Raw genomic sequence first — 16612 nt, forward strand, 5'->3', positions numbered from 1 at the left:
CAAACCTCAAAGCAGTTCTCAAAACATCACAAAGGAAAACTACTGGACGCTGATGAACTGGTCAAGGGGGGACGACCAGGGAAAGGGGGGAAAGAGTCACCTTTGCGTGGGAATACTCAGAACTAGCTCTACTTTTGCTGCAACCACTTATCTTTAGTAAAAGAACCTGTCACTTCAACCAGATGGAGCCGAGGGTCTTTCTTTCCTAAATGTCTAAGCCCAGCCAGGTCAGTACAGGGCAGAGCCAGTGGAATTAAACTTCCCAAAAGTCCTCCTTGCTAACAATAGATGAAGAAGGCTTAAGTTGTAGAATCTGATGTGCGTCTGGAGAGCCAAACAAGCTGTCAACTGAGCATCGGATGGAAGGAGAAAACTGAAACTACCTTTCCTAGCTGAGTCTCAGATGCCCTGCAATTACAACCATTTACCCAACAAGATGGGAACAGCATAATTGAAGGTCTCATGAAAACCTCAGCTCCCAGTCTCCGAGGTTGCCAGTAACAGGCTTTTATCATTCACAACTTGGCAGGAACAGGAGTGATTAAGAAGCCATTTCCCCCAGGTTTGCCTTGCGGCGGTTTTGTAAACCCTGCAAATCGCAGTCATAATGAATACGGCCACTACAATCTAGGTTATCCAAGTGTGTTTATTTCAATTTGCAGAAGGCCTCAGGTGGCCTGAGGTATGGCTTATGTACACATCAGGAAAGTCTGCCTCTGGGAGGATTAATCTCTTTTATACTGGGGTTATATGTTTCGGTCCAGAGACTGTTGACATACAGAAGCCGTTCTGAAGGTAAAAAATTATTGTCAGATGTTGAGTGGTCATTTCTCCCTAAAACTGAAATGAAGAAGACTATGCAGTGAAGATAAGTCCTTCCTGGCAGTCCTTGACTTATGATTCGTTGTCTAGTGACTATTTGAAGTTACATGAATAGTTGTAGCTTAGGGCTGAAATGAGGAGTCTGTGAGCTTGGTGGTTTTCTTGCAGATGTTTCATTATTCAAACTAGGTAACATCATCTGTGCCAAGGCTCTGATGAAGTTATCTAGTTTGGGTAATGAAACTGTTGGCTCACTCTCAAGCACAGAGATAGCGGATGGGGCTCGGGACCCCATTGAAAAGAATGTGAGGTCCTAGCATGATGTTGTGGTTCCGGCTAATGAAACATTCCAAAGAACTTCCAGTCATTTATTTTCCTAAAAGTCTTTTATTGTTACAAAATGTCGGCACAGGCACAACGGAGGGATGCTAGGATCTACGTTCTCTTCCTCTGAGCAGTTAAATTATCAGCGTGTTCCCTCCCTAAATTAGCCGTCATATCTCACACTATCCAATTAGTGTGAAGGTCAAATGTTTTCTTCCTCTTTCTTTCCCAGGCTTTACCCCCAACGCCCCTTCTGCTCTTTATTAACCCCATATTTACCAGACAATTCTGCATATTGTCAAAAGCAAAAATATACAATATTTGCAGCATTGACAGAAACGCCTGCAAAAAGCCACCAAGCTCAGAGAGCACCAAGCACCCTCAAATGCATCCATCCATGTGACCTTGGATGGATCCTCAACCATACCTCAGATGCATCTTCCCCCTGAGGGAGTTGTGGGGAAGTTTTCTCTGCAGGATTCATGAAGACTCTGGGGACAGTTTAAACCCAGCTTTGGGGCAGACTCACTGTCTGTCTGTAGTCATCAAACAAAAGAGCTAAACTTGCTCTTCTCACCACTCACCATAAAACCAGGAGACGCCAATGGCTTCCACCAAAACAGCAAACAAGATGGAGGTCCCAGCCGCATAAGTGTCTAGCAGAGTCAGAATGTAGATCCCCCCCTAAATGATGCGAAGGAAACAGCTTGTAAAAATAAATTTTTAAGAGTGTAATGTATTGTAAAATTGAAAATAAAAACTTTTTACAAAAAATAAAAAAAATAAATTGACTATAATTTCAAAAACACAGTGGAATGCTCTAAGCTTGGGCCAGTTCCTGAAATGTATAAGCACCCATTATAACACTAGCAAAACTTGAATGAATGTCAATAAGGGCAGATGGAATATAAAACAGGCCCTATGGATCTTTTCCCTCCTTTGATGCACAAGAAGGCCTTATTTTTAAACCAAATGGCTGTCTAAGGAGATTCTCAGTCATCCAGGTGATGGCTGTCCCAAAGGTGCTTTTTCAAAAGGCAACCGGACCTTCTTTGTTTTTCCTTGAAGACATTTCGCTTCTCATCCAAGAAGCTTCTTCAGTTCTTCAGATGATCCACTTCCTGGATGAAAAGTAAAACGTCTTCAAGGAAAAACAAAGGAAGTCCAGTTACCTTTTGAAAAAAAAAGCATCTTTGGGAAACCAAATGTTTTTTCTACCTCTCAGGATTCCTCTCATTCTGCCTCCAGATTTGTGGCCCAGATGGGTGGTGCAATTTTTAATTGTTCAGTTTTTAAATCTGCATATCTTACATCTATAAGGACATTGACAGAAAGAATTAAAATTTAAGATATTTTATAGACTTTTTTCCTTTTTCTTTCTTCCTATGTATTTCCTTGTATTTTTGTTTTTTTTATACATATATTATTGTTAACTAGTTTACAATTTCTTTAATTAATGTATTTAGATTTGTTTATGGTTTATATTTGTTTTAAGACTTTTTGAAAAAATATTAATTAAGCCTGTATTCAGCTCTGGGAAGGTCGGGGGAGGGCATGGGAGGGTTGGGTTGGTTTGGGGAAGGGAACCGTATTGTTTTGTAAAATTTAAAAATTTTCAATAAAAAAAAAAAGAAAGAGGAAGGAAGATTTGCCTAGAGCTGAGAAAATATTCAAGAGATAGGAGGCAAACAAGACGTTAGTTCAAATAGACACCCACACACACACACACACACACACACACACACACACAATTTGGCACCAACATTTACCAAATGCACAAAGAGGAAGAACATCTTATTTATAGAATCATTCAATTTATCTGTTTAACACCGTCCTAAGCTGTTAAAACTTAAGGAAGCTATATACATAAAGCATCAATGAGATAAAATCATTAAACTACAAGCAAATCAATTCCTACAAGGTAAGAACATTCAACATAAAATGCATGCTAGATAGGTAATAGATCGCCACACTGACAGGTGGGGAAGAAAGGAGAAAAACATTTAGGTAGAAAAAGGCATCCATATTCCCTACACATCTGAAAATGATGAAATGCACATTAGGAAGAAGAACATTGCAGAAAAAGTGAGCACCAACTCAGACAAGCCTAAGGCTAACTTAGATGCTGTGCATCAAACCCCTTTTAACTATTGGTCAAGCCATTTGAACTGGACCTTGCATACTTAGCACACCTCTATGGGGTCCCTAGTGCTCTCTATGTTTTGTGGTTTCCTTGCAGATGTTTTATTACCCAACTGGGTAACATAATCAATGCTACTGGTAGAAGGGAAGAGGTAACCACAGATAATGTTACCCAGTTGAGTAATGAAACATCTGCAAGAAAATCACCAAGCTCATAGAGGACCATGGAGAAGGAAGGAAGGAAGGGAGGGAGGGAGGGAGGGAGGGATAACATAATGTTGCCAGTTGGATAATGAAATTTCTGCAAGAAAATCACCAAGCTCATAGAGGACCATGGAGAAGGAAGGAAGGAAGGAAGGAAGGAAGGAAGGAAGGAAGGAAGGGAGGGAGGGAGGGAGGGAGGGAGGGAGGGAGGGAGGGAGGGAGGGAGGAAGGAAGAAAGGAAGGAAGGGAGGAAGGAAGGAAGGAAAGGATATCATACATAATGTTGTCAATTGGGTAATGAAACATCTGCAAGAAAATTACCAAGCTCAGAGAGGACCATGAAGAAGGGAGGGAGGGAGGGAGGGAGGGAGGGAAAGAAGGAAGGAAGGAAGGAAGGAAGGAAGGAAGGAAGGAAGGAAGGAAGGAAGGAAGGAAGGAAGGAAGGAAGGAAGGAAGGAAGGGATATCACACATAATGTTGCCAGTTGGATAATGAAACATCTGCAAGAAAACAATATCTGTTTTCAGAGAGCACCAAGGATCCCACAGTTCAACTCTGAGTTACAACTATTCTCTTCTATTGTTACTAACACACCTCCACCTCCATTTCACTTTATTTGATTGGCAAAGGAATGCCTTCCAAACAGTGCACTTACATTGGATACGCACAAGAGAGAAAGGAGGAAAGTGCCAATGCAGACAAGAAGCGTGAAGAGCTTTCTGTTTCTCTTCAGGATCTCAAAATCATCTGCCAAGCCAGTAATGACGGCTTCCATGCCACCCATCTAATTTGGGGAGAAAGAGAGGAGACACATCTCATCCAAAGTTGACAACCTAAGAGTGGTTTGGCTGGAACAAACCAACATTCCCCTACTGTGTCATTCAGTTTTAATGCTGGCTAGTCAGAGTACCAAGTTGGCCTGTGGAATGTCTCTACAGGGACATCTTTAGGGTTGGTTAAAACAATAAAGATGGCAGCCTGAATAGTGTGATAGAAGTGTGAAAAACAGAGTTTCAACTACACCATCTTACCTATATTGTGCAAACCCTCGCTCCCCTGTCTCTTTAATTCTAGAATTAAAATAGTTCAGAACTGAAATATTAACAGAAGGAAAAATAAAGAAATAGCAAGGAATAGCAGTAGCAATAGACTTATATACCGCTTCACTGGGCTTTACAGCCTTCTCTAAGCGGTTTACTGAATCCGCATATTGCAGCCCCCAACAATCTGAGTCCTCATTTAATGACCTCAGAAGGATGGAAGGCTGAGTCAACCTTGAGCGAACTCCTGGCAGTGGGCAGAGTCAGTCAATACTGCAATACTGTATTCTAAGCACTGTGCCACCATGGATGGATAGATGGGTGGATGGATAGAAGGAAGGGCAATAGCAATAGCACTTAGACTTATATACCACTTCACTGTGTTTTACAGCCTTCTCTAAGTCTATGGCCCCAACAATCTGGGTCCTCATTTTACTGAACCTGGAAGAGTAGAAGGCTGTGTCAACAGTGAGCCAGTCAGGATCGAACTGCTGGCAGTGGGCAGAGTTTGTCTGCAATATTGCATTCTAATCACTGCACCATTACAGCTCTTACAGAATACTTACAGAACTGTCTATGCCCAGGCTAAGCAGCATTATAAAAAACACAATTGCCCAAAAAGTTGATCCGTTGAGGGTTGAAATAGCTTCCGGATAAAGGATGAAAACCAGCCCAGCTCCTAAAAAAGAAGAAAATTTGGGTTTCCTGTATTTTATAAACTTGAGATATTAAAATATGCATTTTTAAGGTCTATAATACACTTTAATCAATGTAAATTGATTCCACACCATCCTTTCTCCTTGCTTTGATCTGATTGAATAACGCATAATATCCTTTGTTGTAATACTTGTGACTGGTCCATAGGTGTCACTATGCTCCCCCCTTCCAAAACCGTTACTACCCTGAAATCTCTCTCTAAATCCAATTTAGAATGGGATTTTTTTTTTTTTGTTTTCTTTTGCTTCTTTTTTAAAAGAAAAAAGAAAACATAGACTAAGACCCACAGGCAAGATTCTCAGAAATTTAATTCAGAGGACAAGTATCTCTTCAACATTTTCGGACACGTCTAGTTTGTTTAACTAGGCACTCTTCTTATATCACAAAGAGAAGAATAGAGGAGCCATGGATAATACAGGATATTTTACGGGAAACTATTCGCTGGGCAGATGGGGTTGCGTGGAAGAAACCATCTTACCTTCTGTAGCCACATCTTTAATGCTGACTTTGTATATATGAGCCATGTAGCCCAAGATAGAAAAAATGGCAAAACCAGAGATAAAGCTGGTGACACAGTTGATTGTACTAGTCATCAGTGCATCCCTAGGAGAACCAAAAATTGAGGAGGGGGGGGGGAAGAAGAGGACAATAAAGAAAAGGCATTTTCAATATTTTTAAAGAAAAAAAAGCTGGATTCAGTGACATTTTGGTAGACCGAGAAGCAAAACTGAGATAGATGAAATTGCTACACATTTCTCCTTTTTTTCTCCCCACATTTTAGGGACCAACCTGATCTTTACGACATCATATATGAGTAGGATTTTAATTCTGGATTAGTTTGTCAAGCAATATTCAAAACACCGGGCTAAAGAAAAAGCAAGAATTGTGAGTGAAGCGAGGAACAAGTAAGATCTGGGATAAAATATTGTTTTTGTTTTTATTTTTTTTTAATCTTGTTTCACTGCATTTACTTTGATTTCACATTATTTATAAATCCGAATTCAAAAACCAGATCCATTAAAAAAAAAGTATCTTGGATTAACTAGACTCACCATCAATTTGGAACGGAACTGATTAAACAACTACAGACCAAATCTTTGCTCTTGTCTCGGAAGCAAACATTGTTTTCCAGGATTAAACAGAAATAAATATTTCAGAAAGAGAGCAAATTGCTCTGTTTGGCAAGGAAAGAGAAACACTAGCAAAATGCCAGAAAGCACACTGCATGATCACCAAACAAGTTAACACAATTGGGAAAACTGCCTTAAGGAAAGGTCATCCTTCCTTTCATTTAGAGTTCGGGTGAGGTTGCCTTTTCATTTTGTGGGTGTGTTTTAAAATGTTGCATGGTAAATTTGCTCCGATTACAGGATAAAAGCAATTATGCCGGAAATGTTTCGTTTCTCTCTCCTTCCCCCCCCCCCCCCGCCGGCGTGCCTCCTAGTGATTGGCTACAATTAATGGCAATCTAATTCCAAAGGCAGATGGCTGTCATTTGGATAAGCGTGTGTGATTAGAGGTGTCACGACTATTGCATGATACACATCTAAAGAGACCCAGCCAAATTCTAATGGAAAGCAAGCTATCAGGATGGTAATTAAAACATGGATTCAGTTCTGCATAACGGGTGCAGGAGCTGGTTTCTGGTTTCATAAACCCAAGTTTGAATGAATAGGTGGCTTGCATGTCCACCCACCAGAAATATCTAGCCTTTTTCCCCATTTTTTTTTTAATGTGATGGAAAATAAATGGCTTATGATCCCTCTCCTTGAGGAGATCTTTGGGGCTTGAAGATTTGGTGGAGCAGTGTTCTTCAAATCTCACCGTTATGGGGTGTGTGAAGGGGAATTTGTCTAATCAACTAGATAACAAATAACAGTATAACAGTGTTGGAAAGAACTCTTTCATCATTTCGCCCCGTTGCTCTAATCATTGAATCTCCATTCAATGGTTAGAGCATCTCCATTCAAGATGTTATGGGTCATCATTTAATAACTGAAGACATAGAACACAGAATAATAGGATTGGAGGTCTTCTAGTCCAGCCCCCTGCTGAAGCAGGAGACCCTACACCAGACATGTCAAACTCATGACGCCACATGACGTCGCGCAATGTATCGGAGCTTTTTCGCTATTGCCAGCAATGGGGTGGGCGCGGCTCCGGTATGATGAAACCGGCCCGTGGGCTGGCAGTTTGACACCCCTGCCCTACACCATTCCAGACAAATGGCTGTCCAGTCTCTTCTTAAAAGCCTCCAGTGATGGAGTCCCCACAACTTCTGGAGGCAGGTGGTTCCACTGGCTAATTGTTCTCACTGCCAGGAAGTTTCTCCTTAGTTCTAGGTTGAGTTCTCTCTTTGATTAGTTTCCATCCATGGTTTAGTATCCTTTCCATCCTCAAGTAGTCTACAGTCTTCCCATCTTCTTTTACTTCCATGAAATCCCAAGGCATGGGATTGTGAGAAAGGTCCCCCCATGAGGCTCCTTTAGATCAGAAATGGTGAGAGAGGATGATGATATTATCCATCAAATATTCCAATATTTGAGGGGTTGCCACAAAGAAGAGGGGGTCACCTTATTCACCAAAGCCCCAGAGGGAAGGACGAGAAACAATGGTTGGAAACTGACCAAAGAGAGAAGCAACCTGGAAATAAGGAAAAACTTCCTGACAATGAGGACAATCAGAAATTGTGAGTGTCTCCATCACTGGAGGTTTTTAAAAAGAGGCTAGACCTGGAATTAAGGAGAAACTTCCTGACAGTGAGGACAATTAACCAGTAGAACAGCTTGCTTCCAGAAATCGTGGGCGCTCCATCACTGGAGATCTTTAAGAAGAGACTAGACGGTCATTTGTCTGAAATGCTATAGGTCCTCCTGCTTGAGCAGGGGGCTGGACTAGAAGACCTCCAAGATCCCTTCCAGCTCCATTCTACTCTATCCATTCACTCAAGTCCATTGGTGATTCTATGGGTCAGGCCTCTCCACTTCTTCCAATCTTGCACTCCTTCGAATTGTTCTACGCCCTGGCTGGTGTCAGCTCTGATGGTGTCCAGTTACTGTGTTCTTTGGCAGCCTGGTTTCCTTTTTGGTACACTCTTATTTTCTAAGTGATGTCTCCTTGTATGAAAATAGCTTTTTTAAAATTAAAAAAAAAAACAAGAGAAAGATTAAAGACCCGCCCAAAGTTAAACCAGCACAACAACTTACCTGTAACAATTGTTGTGGAATTCATTGTAGCTTGCAAAGGCAATTAAGACACCAAATCCAGCTCCTAAGGAGTAAAATATCTGAGTAGCAGCATCAATCCATACCTAGATAAAGAGAATTGTGAACGTATTTTTAAGGTGCTTGTTTGTTGTTGGGTTAAGAGGCAAGAAGAACGGACAAGAATATAGATTTGTCCTGGACTTACAACCATTTGTTTAGCAACTGTTTGAGGTTACAATGGCACTGGGAAAAAAAGGGATGTGTGACTGGTCCTCATGATTACGACCATTGTAGCATTCCTACGGTCATGTGATCAAAATTCAGATGTTTGGCAACCGGCAGGTATTTATGACGTCTGCGGCATCGCAGGGTCATGTGATCTGCAACATTCTCTGCCAACTTCCAACAAGCAAAGTCAGTGGGGTGGGGGAGAAGCTTAATGGCTTCTGTGTGATTCACTTAACAACCGCAGTAATTTGCTTAAGAACTGTGGCCAAAAAAAAAGGTCAGAAAATCAGGCGTGAATCATTTAATCACCGCCTTGCTTATCCTTGCTTATTCTGCTCCCAGCTGGGATCGTAAGTGGAGGACTGCCTGGTTCAGAAATCTCAGAAACTACGGCGAAGCTTTTTTCACTGATAGAGGAAAACTGAATGAATGACTTTTGGCCATTTTCTCCCAGCTCAGCTAGGAGACCTCCATGGAAACTGCCTGAAGCTCTTGAAGCAGGACAGGCCACAAGTCTGTCAAAGGCATAAATAACCTTAACAAACATGAACGTGAACATGAACATTAACAAAAGATTGGGCAAGACCTGGCTGAAAAACAGCCACTGTGAGAGGGACCTTGGAGTCCTAGTGGACGATCACTTGACCATGACCCAGCAGTGTGCAGCAGCAGCCAGAAAAGCTAATACAATCCTGGGTTGTATAAACAGAGGCATAGAATCAAGATCACATGAGGTATTAGTACTGCTTTATAAAACCCTACTGAGGCCACACCTGGAATACTGCAGCCAATTTTGGTCACCATATCACAAAAAAAAAAGATGTTGAGAGTTTGGAAAAAGTTCAGAGAAGAACAACTAAGATGATCAAAGGCCTGGAGACTAAAACATATGAAGAACAGCTGCGGGACTTGGGATTGGCTAGTCTAAAGAAAAGAAGAAATAGGGGAGACATGATAACAGTATTCCGGTATTTGAGGGGCTGCCACAAGGAAGAGGGGGTTCACATTATTCACCAAAGTACCAGAAGGAAGGATGAGAAACAATGATTGGAAACTGATCAAAGAAAGAAGCAACCTGGAATTAAGGAGAAACTTCCTGACAGTGAAGACAATTAACCAGTAGAACAGCTTTGCCTCCAGAAATCGTGGGCGCTCCATCACTGGAGATCTTTAAGAGACTAGACAGTCATTTGTCTGAAATGCTATAGGTCCTCCTGCTTGAGCAGGGGGCTGGACTAGAAGACCTCCAAGGTCCCTTCCAGCTGTATTCTATTCTAAACCTTGGATTTATCCCTTTGTCCGGAGAGAGTCTAATTCTTCTATCACCAATATATCATTGTTCATCCATTCTCAGCAGGAAAAATATCACATTATTGTTTCATCTTTAATGAACCTTTACATTAACCCCATGAAGAAATCTTCTCTGCCGATCATGTACACCAGAATGTTCTCCTCCTCAACTCTTTACTCTGCACAAATGCTGTTTATTGACTTCACCAGTGAGTCGTCCTCCCCAGGGTGATTATCCCAAACTATTTCTAGTTAACTAAATATTTTTACAAGAAGTTCCAGCCAGCCAGTCGGTCTCTCCTCTTAGCTCCAGTGTCGCCTTGCTACAAATATTGCTCTGGCACAGTGCTGGTGTGTGATGCTTGCTTGCACATAATAAATTATAGATTTACAGCCGAGGGAAAAGAAAACAATTGGAGATCATCCACAGACACCCAGATGTTTGCAGGAAGCTCCTTCTGGAGAACAATGGCACAAAGCCACTTCCTGATTTGAGAAGCAACGGCTCCTCCTTCTTCTGAAGAAGACATTCAGTGTCAAACATCAGACTTCTGCTCCACTAATGTTCATTTCCTGCTGGAGATTCAGTGAAAATATAACCCCCCTTCTACAGAATACATTGTCAATTGCTTAGTTCGGATACCTTCAGGCATTCAATGTCCATTCCTAACCACACAACAAGATGTGGGATGTGATGGCACAAGGCGAGCTCCCTCTTTCATACTTGAGTTACAACATGGCACACAAGAACCTAAAGACTAGGCTTTCCATTGCAATATTGTGAGGTGTGTTTCATCATTCCGCCCCTTTGCTCTAACCATTGAATGGGTTCCTGTCCATTCAAGATGTTATGGGTCATCATTGAATAACTTCAAGCAACTGAAGGCATAGAACATAGACTAATAGGGTTAGAGATCTTCTAATTCAACCTCCTGCTCAAGCAGGAGACCCCATACCAGTCCAGACAAGTGGCTGTCCAGTTTCATCTTGGGAACCTCCAGTGATGGAGCACCCACAACTTCTTGAGGCAAATCATTCCATCAATTAATTGTTCCTACTGTCAGGAAATTTCTCCTTAGTTCTAAGTTGACTCTCTTTTTGATAAGCTTCCACCCATTACTTCTTGTCATCCCTTCAGGTACTTTGGAGAATAGGTTGACCGCCTCTTCTATGTGGTAGCTCCTCAAGTCCTGGAAGACTCTTTCATTTTACCCTTAGTCTTTCTCTTCATTAGACTAGACAATAAGGTTGCCTGAGAAATTATTATCCAAACTAGAATTGCAGAGGTTCATATTTTAATGCACACTGTCCTAGTTATTTCTGACATACTTTGCTGAGAAGTGAAACCAAGAAACATAAATAAGGAATCTTTAAACAAGCTGGATTTTCGATATTATATTTGATTAAAATAAGTCAATGATTGCAGTTACGAATCTCATGAGATTTCCTTTGAACATTTGGTCTCTTCGTGAGAATCGTAACTACAATCATCTCTGGAATGGGAATTTAGCAACTGAGAGAGCAGAAAGTTGGAGGGTAGAACACTTACTTGAGCTTCTCTCAATCGTCCAAAATCAATGTTGAGATAAGCCTTGATTCCCTCATAAGCACCTGGCAAAGTTAACCCATGAATTAGCAGCACAGACAGCACAATGTAAGGCAACGTAGCAGTTATCCATACAACCTGTAAGATCAACACATTAAAACAAAAGGATCCATCTGTCAATAGTAAATGTTGATTAAAAATGCAAATCTCTATTAGGAACACAGAAAGCTGTTATCTCTTGAACCAGATTATTTGTTTTATCTTGTCTAATATGGTTGATATGGGAGTCTCCATGACTTCCAAAAAAATATCTTCCATAATTTATTCTGACACCAAAGTCCCTTCATACTTGTTAAGAATGGCCTACCACCATTGATGTCTATGGAGATTCTCAACCATTCGGGTTATGATTGTCCAAAAAGTACTTTTTCCAAAAGGCAACTGGATTTTCTTGTTTTTTTTTTCTTTGAAAACATCTTGCTTCTCATCCAAGATGCTTCTTCAACTCTAACTGAAGAACAGCTAAAACTGAAGAAGCTTCTTGGATGAGAAGTGAAATGTTTTCGAAGATAAAAACCAAGAAAGCTCAGTTGCCTTTTGGGAAAAGCATCTTTGGGGCTATCACCATTGCGTGTTCACCTGGACTTTGGCAGCCTTGATCTGGTAATCCTAATTTATTAGGAAAATTATCTATCACTGGTATTACTGCGTTACGATCATTCCATGCTGCTCTAGCTATCCAAATGGAATCAAAAGAGTTTTAAATTAAAGTTTTAAATTAAACACAAACATAGTCCTACCTTTCCAGAGGTCTTCACACCTTTCCACAAGCTAAAAAACAGGATTATGACTACCACCAAGAGGCACAGTACCAGCTGCCACCGTGGCTGGCCGATTTCATGAATCCCACGGCTAATTTGCAGAACTCTCCGCCTAGCCAAAAAAGGGCAGAAGAAGAAGAATTAGGTCATCTAATATGGTGGGGAATGTGGTTGCCTGTCCCTATTCTCCTGCAGAGGCACCACCTACTTTAACTGAGATGAGCAAAATCATTTCCAGAATCAGGGCTTCCCTTTTTGAGAGAAACAGAAAATAAAAGAGCAGGACATGACATGTCTTCCTGTTGATTTGGGCATCAGTCCCAAAGTTTCCAAAGAGGAGGAAATTTCCCCACAAATAATTCACTCTCCAAGGAGCTTAGGATGGCCAACACATTGATTTAGATCAGTGGTTCTCAACCTTTTTAATGCTGCGACCCCCAACCGGTTGTAAGTTGAGGACTACTCAACTGGTGCAGCACCGTTTGCAGAATGGGACTTTTGACGGGCTCAGCAGGGCAGAGACAGCCTGAACAATTCCTATTGGCTTTGGAAAGCCAATAGAATTAGACTCTATTCAAGAGAGTCTATTCTATTGGCTTTCAAAAGCCAATAGAATAAAAGGGAGTAGCACAGCTAAGGAAAAGGGGAAAAAATGGCGGACTGCGTTGTTTGGCGACCCCTGTGAAATGGTCGTTCAACCCCAAATGGGGTCGCGACCCCACAGGTTGAGAACCACTGATTTAGATGCTATCAAGATCACCTTGGGTATTAAAGCCAATGAGCTGTGGTTTTTTTCCCACTAAATGTCTATACCGGTACAATTTGTAAAGTTCTGAAGCACTAGAATACACCCAGGAGATTTGCTTAATGCAGAACTTTTAAGGCAACAGAAGCCAAAACTTGTGTATAGGTATCTTCTACCCAGAGATTCTCTTCAATTAAGAAAGTTAAACATGACCTATGTGGGAAACTGCTATTGACAAATTTTCCAAAAGGCAACTGGACTTTCTTGGTTTTTTTTCAGTGGTGGAATTCAGCCAGTTCGCACCACTTCAGCAGAACCGGTAGCTCATTTTTTGTTGCCCAGGCCCAGAATGGACTTCCGGAAGTGGCATCCATGCACAGAACTGGTTGTTCGCCTATTTCAGGGGTGTCAAACTCAATTTCACTGAGGGCCACATCAGCATTGCGGTTGCCCTGGTGGGGGCTGGATGGGTGTGGCCAGAGTGGCAGCAGCCTACTGGGTGGGCGTGGATGGAGTGGGTGTGGCCTATTGGGTGGGCATGGCGTTCTAAATCATTTGCATCAAGGGTGCCTGTGGGGGCCTGGGCAGGAGTGGGACAGATCTGAGGGTCTCTGGCAGAAGTGGGTGGGACCGGGGCAAGTGCCAAGGCATGGTCCACCAGGGCAAGTGCCAAGATAGCCACCACAAAATTGTACATTGGCTCCTGGCTGGCCTGGGCCAGGGCCAAGGTAGTGGGGGCCGTTCCCTCACTGTTTCCAAGATGGCTTTGCGGGCCACCTGAAACCACTTTGTGGGCCACATATGGCCCCCAGGCCTTGTGTTTGACATGTCTGGCCTATTTGAATCCCACCACTGGTTTTTTTCCTTGAAAATATTTTGCTTCTCATTGAAGAAGTTTCTTCTTCAGTTCTTCACTGAAGGAGAAGTTTCCTGGAGGAGAAGCAAAACATTTTCAAGGGGACGGGGAAACCCCATATTTTTGGGGTTGTTTTTTTTTCCCTTGAAAACATTTCGCTTCTCATTCAAGAAGCTTGTTCAGTTTTTCTTCCTCACTGAAAAAGAAGCTTCTTGGATAGGAAGTGAAACATTTTCAAGGGGGGGGGGAAACCCCAAGAAAGTCCACTTGTCTTTTGGAAAGGTGCATTTGGGATAACCGTGACCTGGAATGATTGAGGACCTCCGTAGGAATTTGCCATTGAGAAGATGCTATTCCTGGCCTGTGCACTGTGACTCCAACCCTACACAGGGATCTTGAGCAGAGGACCTCTTGCCCCCTCCTCCAATAATCTTGGTGATATGGCATTGCTTAAGAGGATCTCTTAAGGGTAGACAAAATCCTCCAGTATTTCTAGAGATGTAACAGGGTTCTTTCAAGAATGCATCAAAACGATGTTAGAGGCCTTGACAAACAAGACTTTGTTATTGGAGGTAGAAGGGCCGGTCTCTTATTGTCTCCCCGTGGTGGGTTCTCTTTTTCTTTGTGACCAATATTGAAAGCCTACTCTTTAGGAAGTGAAGCCTAAACAGGAAGCAGAATTTAAAAGAACATGACGTGCCTTCGTGGTTGGACCGCCTTTGTTTTTCCCATCATGGTCTTTAGGATGGAGCCAGAAATAATAAACCTAGACACTCAGAGAAGGACAGAGGTCTACAGATCTCAGGCATCCACTTAGCAAGGTCAGACTTTGAGGTCAAAATATTCCTGAGGAGCATCTGCATCCTTCTGGATCCCTCCGAGAAGGCATGTGGCAAACTATGGAGCACCACTAGGTGGGTAAGTTTGAATGGCAAACTGTATAAGTGCCTTCATTTTTATTCCCTGATATGTTATTTCTTCTCGTTCTGTTATTTTTGGACAGCTCTCCCTCTCTCTCTCTCTTTGCAATCTCTCTTCCATTCTCAATGCTCTCTCTTTCTTCTAAATTTCAATTTCAGAAAGGGATCCGCAAAGCATGGCAAACAAACAAGGCATTGTCCTAAAGAAAAAAAATAAGCAAAAACCTAAACTGGATAAAGCAAACAAGCCAGAAATGACGTAAGACCCAAGAAAGACATATAAATGCATCGGTAGATATAAATACATTTGTTTTGAAGTTTCTCAGACAGTTTTCTCTCTCCCCCATCCCCCCCCCCCGTGAAAGAGTTGCTAGCTTGTTGAGAGTTGTCCTTCCTTGTGAGGTATCCAGGCTGACTTTATAGCTAGAGGTAATGAGAGATGTTGCTTTGTGTTACACAACACTGACTTTCAAAATCCACCTGGAAACATTTCATGGTGGTGTCTCCCCTTGGGGATTTAATGGAATGGAGGGAAGCCACAAGGATTAGATAGAAGAGGCCCACAACTCTCTCCCACACTATTTAGATTTTTTTAAAAAATAGATTTTTTAGCAATCTAAAAAAATGTATATGTAAATAATGTCGCAGTTGGTGACTGTTGCCTGTGGATGGCTCTAGAATGAGGTGATACAGGCAAAAGAAAAAGAAAGAAGATTTCTTTCTCCCATATTTGGGTTGACAGGGTGCATCAAAAAACACTCACGGTAAATCTCCTCTCCCTGTCTCTTCCCTCCCTGATACAGCTGATAAAGTGAGAAAGAGCCTGTGGCCTAGAGGTTAATACAGCTGCCTAACATGCACAAAGCCCAGGTTCGAATCTCAGAAGGGTATGTCTGGCTGAAGAGAGTTAAGAAGCTCAAAATAGTTATTCCAGTTCTCCCTTTATTTTTTGTTAGCAATCTAAAAATATGTATATGTAAATAATGTCGCAGTTGGCGACTGCTGCCTGTGGATGGCTCTAGATTGAGCTGATACAGGCAAAAGAAAAAGAAAGAAGATTTCTTTCTCCCATATTTGGGTCGACAGAGTGCATCAAAAAACACTCAAGGTAAATATATATATATTCAGATTTCTTTTTGCTGACAAGAGTTAAAGATTTTTAAGTGGGAGACTAGTATAGCTATTTTGGACTCATTTGTCCTCATCAGCTAGCCACATCTCTTTTATGGGATTCGAAGCTATACTAGTCTCCTACTTAAAATCTTTAACTCTTGTCAGCAAAAAGAAATCTGAAGTTGTAATGCATCGCAGTAGCGACTTGAGCCTGCTTAACGCCCCTAGTTGGGGGGGCTGCAAGGCAAAAGTGATTATAAGTAGAACTGCACTATAGCAGTCAAAATGCCAAGGTGCAATCAATCAGACTGTCTGTCTGAAAAACTATCTATCTATCTATCTATCTATCTATCTATCTATCTATCTATCTATGTATATGTACATGTATATGTATGTATATGTATATATATGTATATAAATGTGTGTGTGTGTGTGTATATAAATTCGAATCCTGGATAAAGCCATGCAATAAAAATAAATACATATGAGCACCAGGATAATATCAAACTAGAATTTGTTTAATAAAAATGCTGAGCTTTCGTCGGCCAGCACTGCCGACATCATCAGAGCACAAAAGCAAGTCAATGGGAGTCCTCTTTTTATGATACTGGCCAGTTTTGCACACGGCTCCTAGATCT

General features: G+C 41.6%; 1 protein-coding gene across 7 annotated transcripts in view; it reads right to left on the bottom strand.

The window, feature by feature from the left end:
* The window catches only part of SLC6A2 (solute carrier family 6 member 2), a 38417-nt gene that overhangs the window by 7900 nt on the left and 13905 nt on the right, over positions 1 to 16612 (bottom strand). For 5 of the 7 annotated variants that reach the window (XM_039352368.1, XM_039352362.1, XM_039352364.1 and 2 more), the window contains 7 exons: positions 12320 to 12452; positions 11523 to 11657; positions 8456 to 8559; positions 5728 to 5852; positions 5099 to 5211; positions 4148 to 4276; positions 1731 to 1830 (listed from right to left, as the gene is read on the bottom strand). In XM_039352368.1, the coding sequence (XP_039208302.1) occupies positions 1731 to 1830; positions 4148 to 4276; positions 5099 to 5211; positions 5728 to 5852; positions 8456 to 8559; positions 11523 to 11657; positions 12320 to 12452 (839 nt within the window). Of the gene's footprint in view, positions 1 to 650; positions 790 to 1730; positions 1831 to 4147; positions 4277 to 5098; positions 5212 to 5727; positions 5853 to 8455; positions 8560 to 11522; positions 11658 to 12319; positions 12453 to 16612 lie in introns of those variants that run through there. The other 2 variants (XM_039352367.1, XM_039352366.1) reach the window with 2 other exon arrangements.

Source organism: Crotalus tigris, unplaced genomic scaffold, assembly GCF_016545835.1.
Source record: "Crotalus tigris isolate CLP2741 ecotype Arizona unplaced genomic scaffold, ASM1654583v1 scf7180000018432.44079421565:4894166, whole genome shotgun sequence".
Classification (NCBI taxonomy): domain Eukaryota; kingdom Metazoa; phylum Chordata; class Lepidosauria; order Squamata; family Viperidae; genus Crotalus; species Crotalus tigris.